This window comes from Lithobates pipiens, unplaced genomic scaffold (assembly GCF_037356315.1).
Source record: "Lithobates pipiens isolate NorthernLeopardFrog02 unplaced genomic scaffold, aLitPip1_a1.2 Scaffold_22, whole genome shotgun sequence".
Classification (NCBI taxonomy): Eukaryota; Metazoa; Chordata; class Amphibia; order Anura; family Ranidae; genus Lithobates; species Lithobates pipiens.
This window is the reverse complement of record NW_027507784.1, coordinates 326852489-326862091: the sequence shown is the minus strand read 5'-3', so window position 1 is coordinate 326862091 and position 9603 is coordinate 326852489. Positions and strand designations below refer to the sequence as shown.

The following is a 9603-nucleotide window of genomic DNA, read 5'->3' as shown; positions in this document are numbered from 1 at the left end:
TTTTTATTTTATTTTTTTTTTATAGCCTTTACTTCCTCTTGAAGTAGTTAAAGCAAATGTATATAGGGATGATTATTATGGGGTATCATTGGTGTCCCTTTAATATCGGGGGGTTATCCAAGGCATTTGAAGTTTCTGTAACTTTGATACATTGCAGCTTTCTGTTCTGTATACAAGCCTTGGGAGAATAGTGATCCATTCAGAGAAGGAGGCTCCTCCTGTGTAATGTGACCGGCTGCTGACTTCTCTGGCATGAGATCAGTGTAGGGGGCTCTCTGGTTGGGGGTCCCTCTGCCTGGTCAGGCTGTGTCTCCTCCAGCCATCTATTGTACTATTGCTGAGTCACAGTGACTCTTGGCTCCAACCTAAACAGAGGAGTCAGAGGAGGAGGGGGGGGACTACAGCTTCCTATATAAACTTGTCTTTCTTCTCCTTCCTCATCTGTTCTAGCAGAGCCTTCCACAGCTCAACATCTAAGACCAGCAGGTGTCGTCGTCCACCGTCCACCGTCCTTCCTCCACCACCACCATGTCCAAGAAAGTCATCACAGTCTTCGGAGCCACAGGTGAGTGAGGATGGAGAGTCTGCAAATTCACCGATCAATTGTGTGCTTCAAGTCTTTTCCTTGATTGCCGTACAGCTTCGACTGAGACAACAAGGTTGATTTACTAAAGGTAAATAGACCACGCACATTGCGAGTGCAGTTGCTCCAGAGTTTAGTAAATGAGGGGATGCTCTGCTGACTTCCATCATCCAATCATGTGCAAGCAAAAATGCTGTGTTTTTTTGTTTTTTTAATTTTCCTTGCATGTGATTGGGTATTCATTGTAAAAATGAACCTTTTACCTAATTTACTAAGCTCTGTAGCTACTGTACTTGCAGAAGAGCACAGTTTGTCTTTAGTAAATCAACCCCAAAGGGAGTAGACTCCTCCTGAAAATGTACCTGTTAGTGCAAATATAGTATCACGGGTAGTAGTGCAATAACCTTAAGGGCTTGTTTGCAGTTTTACTGCCCCCCCCCCCCCCAAACCTCTCACCCTTAACAGTGACTTTCAGCCATTCACGGCTGTACACATGCCGCTTTCTGCAGATGTTGACGCTGCTGAACGCAACGAATGCAACACACCCGTTTTGCGGTGCTATAGTTTGGTGCATAAAGAGTTAAATCAGGTGGCGAGGAGGCGACCATATCACCTTCTCACCTTCCATGCAAATGAATGGGTTAAAGGTGCACTGCACTCAAATCACAGGGTGCGATTTCTGGAGAAAGTTTTTAATCTCTGCATGTTGAAAGGTTTAAAGCAGAAATTCAGGCGAACAGCTAAATACACAGATGAAATGAAGTTATTTACCTGTCAATAGATGTTATTTTAGAAATCCTGTCCTGAGAATTGCACAGCTCTGCCACACAGTGTAGCTCCTGGCTGGCAGGGCAAGAGACTCCCAGCCTGTGACTGGACAGTGAAAGGAGAAGCAGCACACTGACCTGTCACTCTGCTCTCTCCTCCCATTGGCATGGTGTGTGTGTGTGTGTGTGTGTGTGTTAATAAAAAAAAAAAATTATATATATACATATATATATATATATATATATATATATAATATACACTTTTAATTTATAATAATAAAAACAAAAAACTAATACATATATAATTATTATTATTTATAATTAAAAAAAAAAAAACTTTTTTTTTAATGCACTGGGAGAGAGGAACCAGAGGGAAGACAAAATATAAACAGATTAAAACTCCCCTTTTAAATTTCGCTAGTGAATAACAATTGAGTGCTAAACCGATATGTTGTCAGTCAAAAAAACATATAGATCCCTATGGAGTACACTACACAAGAAGCATGCAATAGTAACTTGCAGCTAATAATCACACTTGATTGGATCATTGTGGGAGACTGATCGCTACTGCATGCTACTTGAATATTGAGGAAATCGGGCTGAAAAAGGAAAACTAATGCCGCCATTATATCCTGTCAAAACGAATGACATGTGGCTATTTAAAGCGCAGAAAAGGAATATGCAGAAGAATCGTGTTGCTGGTCACTCCTGTTATCTGTATAGACATTTTCAGTCCTATATCTATTTTATCTGTATAACTGCAGAACGCTGCACACGTCTGATGATTGCAGAATAGGTTCACTTGCATGGGGTGTGAAGAAATGTTGGGTGAGTGTGTGTGTGTGTAGCACAGGTCATATCATGGTTATCCTTGCCAAGAGTTTGGCGGTGATCCCAAAGCTGGGCTGATCTGGGTAAGGTTCGGGGCAGGCTGTCTATCCTGTCTGGTTAATGTTCACCCAAAGTCGTCTGTTGCACAGATCAGCTGATAGATCAGTATTCTGTTTATTCCAGGTATTTATATAATGCTGATGATTTTTAAACAGTGCTTTACATAATGTACATTCACATCAGTACCTGCACCCAAGGAGCTTACAATCTAAGGTCCCTATATCATATACATACTAGGATTAATTTAGACAGGAGCCGATTACCTACCAGCATGTGTTTGGAGTGTGGCAGAAAACAGAATACCCAGAGGAAACCTACCCAAGGAGTACATGCAAACTCAATGCAGCTATTGTCCTGTGCCCAGTGCTGCAAGGCAGAAGTGCCAACCACTGAGCCAGGTTATTAGTTTGGCTAATATAACGGCTACGTGTCACTGTACAAAGTTTGATTTATTGTGGCTCCTCTCCAACGTGTATCTAACTTTTCCTGGTACTAATAGTTCATAAATGCGCCCAAGGGTTTTACATATTATATTAAGTTGGCCAAGCACCTTGCTTTATTGTGTAATCAGGTCTCTGCTTCACCTGTTTTCCAGTTCCTTTTCGCTTTCTATTCGAAGACTACTGGGGGGACTGGCATGTAGTGGGGTGGGTCAAAGTCAAAACTCCTGACGTGGTTACTTGTTCAGGCTAGGTTCACACATGAGTGGGTGGAAAAGTCTGTAGACCAGTAAGCAGCTTTAGAGAAAGAGCTACCGATGGGCCCCCCCAAAAGAAGAACCATACACAGACACTAGATTCTTGAGCTTGGATCAGTACTCGCAATATCCCAAGGCAGAGGCACGCACTCTTCCATGAGTCCTCCAGACCAGATCTTTGGCTCCAGAAGAAATTAAAAATGGCCAAACCCCCCGATCTAATATAGGTGGGGGCCATGTTGACCTCAAAGAGGCAGCAGCCCCTGAGGATGGAAACTTCTTCATATGGACCAGGGCTGCTCCAGACCCCCAACTATTTATTTTCTCCTCAGCAACCTAATGGGCACGCTTTCACAGGGATTGGCTACAGCACAATAAATATTCAGGCTGCCCTTTTGACTTTCCTAGCACTCTGTTCTGGAAGCATTCTGTAGGCCAAGGTAAGACCTAGGAGGATGCTTCCAGATAACACTATGAGTGTGCAGAGGACCCAGGAGGGCTCTAACGTTATGGACAAGATCAGTAGATTATTTATTTTTTGTGCTCATATCACAAACAAGAATGTTTTCAATGGTTTTAATAAATTTTTATATTTAAGGGACCACTAGGAAGCAAATATGACAATTTTATAGTAAGAATCTGTCCAGGAAAACGTTTTTTTTTGCGCTGACCACCTTTTTGTCTTCTGTACAGGAGCTCAGGGTGGCTCTGTAGCCAAGGCTCTGCAAGAAGATGGCACCTTTGCTGTCAGAGCAGTGACCCGTGATGTCAAGAAAGAGGCTGCTTTGAAGCTGAAGGAGGCCGGCGCTGAGGTGGTGGCTGCAGATCTGGATGACGAGAAGAGCATCGAGGCCGCCCTGAAGGGAGCTTATGGAGCTTTTGTGGTCACCAACTTCTGGGAACATTTCAGCAAAGATAAGGAAATCGCCCAGGTAAGCTGAGACATCCCATGTTAATGCTATGTAATAAACCTTTCCTCTTAAAGGGACCCTCTGCTATACTACTATATGTACTAAGGTGGTCTTCCAAATAATGTAGACCTGTAGGCATTTCTTGATTCTCCAGGTAATTCTAGAGAAGAAATGTAATTGCCTTTTTATCACCTAACTCAACCTTTTTACCCCCCATGGGAACCCTTGAAATTTTCAAGTCTTGGGGAACCCCTGATAAATCCAGTTAATTGGTGGTGAATGGGAAGAATGCCCATTACATTGGTGGTAAATGGAAAGAATGCCTTCTAACAGTGATGGTCAGAATTCGACCCATATAGATAAAAAGATCAGTGGGTTCACACAGCTGGCTCTTCCAAATGGCACCGACCTCAGACTATGGTTAATCGGCCACAGCTCAAGGAGCCCCTAGCAACCTCTGTAGGTACCCTAAGGTTTTCTGGTTGAGAATGTCTGCCCCAACCTTGTAGTAAAGGAAATGCATAGGATGCCACTGCCTTCCTCTCCTGAAAATTGGCGAATTTACCATGCATGGATCTGCCTTAACTACTGTTGTAATCTTAACCAATACAGTATATGCATATGTATCTCCTCTTAAAAATCCTTAATTTAGTTAATCATCCATAGTAAAGTAGTCTGCCCCTCACTGGCATGCTGTAGACCCTTGCTCTGTATGTACAAGCAGTTACCTCTCTGCAAAGATCCAGCATGATCCACTGTGATTGACAGCTACAGATTCAATCAACTATCCATTTAGCAGAGAGCACAAGTTGGCAAACCAGAATTTGTTTTTGGCAACTTATATTTATCAGCAAGTTACAACTGATGCCTTTTTCTTTTCAAGGGCAAACGTATTGCAGATGTGTCTAAACGTCTCGGCCTGACGTTGGTGGTGTTCAGTGGTTTGGAGAATGTAAAGAAATTGACCAACGGAAAGCTGGAAGTGCTTCATTTTGATGGTAAAGGGGAGGTGGAGGAGTATTTCCGGGAAATTGGTGTGCCCATGACCAGTGTGAGGCTACCCAGCTACTACGAGAACTTGCTAACCTTCTTCAGGCCACAGAAGGACAAGGATGGCGATGGCTACACTCTGGGTAAGATGATGGTGTAGTAGTGTTAAATAACCTTAGGTGCCCCACTGATGTGTAAATAAAAAAAGTACATATAGGTGTGTGTATATATTATATGTGTGTGTGTGTATTATATTATAGTATATTATATTAGTCTGTATGTGTGGAGTCAATGATTCACACCTGCAGGTGCAATAAACTTGTATTGAAGAAATGCAGCAACAAACTCATTGGGAAAGCCACCCAGCCGGGCAGACTCACTGTTCAGTAGTGTGAAAGGAGTAGATTCCAGCTGGAATGACTGCATCCGTTGAGAGGGGACTGAACGCAGCCTGGTCCCCAATCGAGAGAATGTCCAGAAGAAATGGGGCTCTACTCTTGCCCTCTTCGTTGGGAACCTTTCCCTAGCGGGGAACCTATTACTGTCCCTCACAGATGGGGTAACTTCCCCTACTCACCAAAAGCATGCCAAGGCCTTAAATTGCCTCTGTCTGACCAAGGATGGCTGCTTGAGTCACTTGGGGCAGCAGCATCCAATAGGATAACTTCCCCAGTGACCCAGGAAACCATAGCGGAACCTTGTTCCTCCTGACTTCCTCTCCAGCAACAGGGTTGCTGCAGAAGAGAGCCACCTGCCATGGAGAAAGTAGACTGCACCTGCTACATGTAGCCAATATTTGGCACTTGAGTCATTCATTGCCACCCTGTCTTTGTTGGATTTTTATTTCATTTTTTATTTTTTTCACTCTTAAAATAGTGACTAGACTTACACAGGCATTATCTCTCCTACTTTCTTGGTAGGCCCAAACATGCAAGCTGGGGCAATCTTTTGAATGGGAGTTGGGAGACCTATTTCTTCTGTGGTCCAATGTGCCCACACTTGAATACCACCCAATGTATATAGCCAGGGTAAGCCTAAGGGGATTTGTTTGGACTAGTGGTTCCTTGGCCTAATCTACATTATTATTCTACAAGTTTGTAACTATAAGCTGTTTTGGCTAAACATCTGTAAGTTCTTTATTGCTGTCTGCATTCTCCCCGGGGAGCATCATTCTCTTAGCTTGTCCAGGTGACCATGGTTGCTGAGACAGAAAGTAATGGGAAAGCCAAAATATTTAAAAATTTTCACGGAAACAGGAGAAGAGAAGCCGTCCGATGAGCGTCCCTACACTGGCGACAAATAATAGGGGATTTTTTTTTCACTTTCTGTTGTGCCTCTTGAAAAGGAAGTGCAGGGCAATCTCCCCAACAGGATACAGATGGCAAAAAAGTGACATTTTAACTATTCTCCACTTTAACTAAAAATACCTTTTTCAATGTTCATCGATTAAATCTTCAGTGATCTCATATATGCTCTTATATAAAATTAAGTATGATCATATTTTATAGTGTGATGCTGATATTTATCATCTTGCAGGGTTCCCTATGGGTGACGTCCCCCTGGATGGGTTTTCTGTGAAGGATCTGGGTGGTGTTGTTCTCAGCATCTTGAAGTCGCCCTCAAAATACACTGGCAAGGACATTGGTCTCAGCACAGAGAAGCTGACAACAGAACAGTACGCTGCCATAATGACCAGAGTGCTCGGCAAGAACATCCGAGATGCCAAGGTAATAGGGGATGACAAGTGATTGCTCCAATCTAAAGCAAAGCTTGCAGAGGAGATTTGCCCAACATGGACATAGAGAGAAATGCAAACCTAATAGGGAATCGAGGAAGAGACCTCCAGCTTCAGTATAAAAGGTTAAAGCATTTCAGGGTTCTAAGTTTCCTTTCATCGGGACTTGGGAATAGAAGAAAAGTTAAGGTCTGGATCATCCATTCTTAGCCTTTTTAACACATGGGAACCTTTTTAATATAACTTTTGGTTTCAGGGATCTGCTTGTAATAACTGGTATATCTACCACTTGGGGTACATTACCATTAACAGTAATGTGGGATAGAATAATAAATAAAAGAATAAAGGGTGCAGTTTGGTTAAAATTTTTGACACCCAGGGCTACTTGGTACAACAATATTATCTAGAAAAGAAATGCAGACTGTAAAGTTCTTGGGTTTGTTCATATTGGTTGTTACTGGAGAAATGACAGCTTATATTGGTGGACAGTGGGAGAAGGACCACCTTACATTGATGGACAGTGAAGAGGGACCCTTTTGTTTGTGCAGGGTGGCCAACAATAAAACAATCTATGGTGGGCACTGGGGAGAAAGGCCTCCTTACACTGGTGGTTAGTGGACAGAAAGCAAATTACAATGGTGATCATTGGAAAGAATACTCCTCACATTGGTTGTCAGCTGGAAGCAGGACCTAATTAAACTGGTGGTTATTGAAAATAATGCATCCATTTACAAATGGCTAGATCATCTTTTCAGTGGTAACTTACTGGAGAGGCAGAAATTCCTCAGTGTTTGAGGACCCCCTAGCAAACTCCTAGAGCAGAAGTTTCCAAACAAGGGGCCAGTTTACTGTACCTCAGACTTTAGTGGGGCTTGATGGTCAGTGGCATTAAAAAAAAATATTACACAACATCCCTTTGGTCAGTGGGAGAAACTGTGCCCCCATCACTGGTGTCAGTGGAAGGAATAGTGTCTTAAGGGCCGGATAAAGGTAAGCAAAGGGCTGCATTCGTACCCTGGGCCGTTGTTTGGAGATGTCTCATGTCTCTGTCCAAACATTCACATTTCCAATATTCCTAAGCCCTGATGGAGGCCTCTTGTAACCCCCAGAACATGTTGGCCCTTTATGGTTATAAGTTGTTTTGTTTTTTGTTTTTGCTTAAAATGTAACTGTCTTGAGAAAGTACAGGACTTGCCCCTGCCAATCCTGAAAATTCTATTTTGCCCCATTATAAACCTTCCTGCATATTTGTTCTAGGCCAATGACGGGAGATCTGGCTGTATTTTCAGGAGGCCAACAGTGGCAGGCTACATATTACATGGCAGGTCCCGGTTTCATGGAGCTAATGTTTAACCTTCACTCTCTAACTTTTACAGCTGACTCCTGAAATCTATGGGAAGATGGGCTTTCCTGGGGCACAAGAGCTGGCCAACATGTTCACATTCTACACAATGAAACCAAACCGCGACATTCAACTCACCTTTCAGCTCAACCCCAGAGCTAAGAAGTTCCAGTCCTGGCTACAAGAGAACAAGGCCGCCTTTGATAACCTGTGAACCTTGTTCCCTAAACCATGAAAAGACTGTGGTGTTCATTTGATGTGAACTAGTGCTTCCTGTGCCACGTGGGCCAGAATGGACTTTTTTTTTATACTAGGCAATGACCAATCTACCGTTCAGCTAAAACCAACCATGACTGTTATCTGCACTTTTGTATTAATAAAATGTATTTCCTGAATCCTTGTGGGCTTCCTTTTTGTTTTGTTTTCTTCCATACCAACTGCTTGCAGTTGGTAGGGATGAAAAAGCACTGGTTCACTGTGTGAGCCCATCGCTGCAGTATATATTGTTAGTTGAGAAACTCATCTAAATGTTTTATTTAGGCTAACTACATTCTCAGCTGATAACACCGACTGTGGGATATCCACATCTTTACTGTTCTGATGCAGTTTAAGATTACATTGCTTCTCATGCACTTCATGCTATGGACATGTGTCTTCTTTTGGAGTCACATGTCTTCTTGGTGTAGCACCCTGATGTCTAGGCAGCGTTGCTAACAAATTTATTTGCCAAGTGATATTTGCCTTGGCTAATTGATGGGTAAATTGATTTTACCCTAATTCTGGAATTACTCTGCTTCTCTCTTCTGTCGCTAGATGGCTGGGTATCTGATGGCATTAGATAAGACAAGGGCATTGTAAGGACAGATTAAGAATGAATGGGGTGTCTCAGCCAATGGGCAGGGATTTTCATGGGTCCCTTGGCCTGCTGGGAGAGCCTATTTATTTGGGTGTAGTCAGGTGATCAGGGTTCTGTGCCACCTGGATGGCTGTCTGGGTGGACGTGTGTTGTAATGCCCTGGGCTGCAAGACCATAAGTATTGGACCTATCCCAGGGACATCTGGCTGCTAGGCTGTCTGAGGGCCTATCCAGAAGCAAGAGAACAGCATAGGGTTGGGACTGCGGCTTGCAGGCCAACCAAAAGGAAAGGTTCTGCCGGCCGGAGAACCAGCTGTGGTCAGAGGTAGAAGGGAAGCTGTTGCCACCAAGGGACCATCCACCTTGCTACTGGAGACCACTGTGAGTAGCTGAAGCAAGTACTTGAGCAGTATTCTCGCCAACCAGGGATAGAGAAGAATTGGGAAACTTTGTCAGGTGCCAAGCCAGGGACCCAGCCAGTAGAGGTGATGCTTGCAGAGTATTGTGTACCAAGCAGGCCAGCGGGGTGATGCTTGAGGAGTATCTGAGTGCCAAGCTAGGGACAAAGCAGGGGGTGATGCTTGAGGAAGATATTGAGTGAAAAGATTGGAAGAGCTCAGAAGATCCAGTGGTGAGTGGATCTGTTATTCTAGTGAGAGACTGGGAGCTCAGCGGAGTGAAGTTCTACAATAGGAGATAGTAGGAGAAGTGTTCATTGCAACCTTTGTTAGAAACTGTTACAAGACTGTTGCCATAGGAGACAGCGTTCCTACTCATGCAGATGTGGTGTCTGGCTAGATACCTGTCCCTGCATGGCTATCTGTATATAGA

At 43.5% G+C, this 9603-nt stretch overlaps 1 protein-coding gene across 1 annotated transcript; it reads left to right on the top strand.

Moving 5' to 3' along the window:
• The first annotated feature begins 444 nt into the window (after positions 1 to 444).
• On the top strand, positions 445 to 8311 carry LOC143925021 (nmrA-like family domain-containing protein 1). Its single transcript, XM_077449591.1, has 5 exons — positions 445 to 565; positions 3632 to 3870; positions 4733 to 4982; positions 6376 to 6566; positions 7951 to 8311. Exons 1-5 carry the CDS (start codon positions 529 to 531, stop codon positions 8128 to 8130), a joined length of 897 nt encoding a protein of 298 aa, XP_077305717.1. The 5' UTR covers positions 445 to 528; the 3' UTR covers positions 8131 to 8311.
• Positions 8312 to 9603: the final 1292 nt, after the last annotated feature.

Coding starts and splice junctions, on each gene's coding strand:
- LOC143925021 (XM_077449591.1), top strand. CDS start 529: ATGTCCAAGAAAGTCATCACAGTCTTCGGAGCCACAG. Junction 3,871..4,732: donor AAGATAAGGAAATCGCCCAG/GTAAGCTGAGAC, acceptor TTTCTTTTCAAG/GGCAAACGTATTGCAGATGT. Junction 6,567..7,950: donor AGAACATCCGAGATGCCAAG/GTAATAGGGGAT, acceptor TAACTTTTACAG/CTGACTCCTGAAATCTATGG.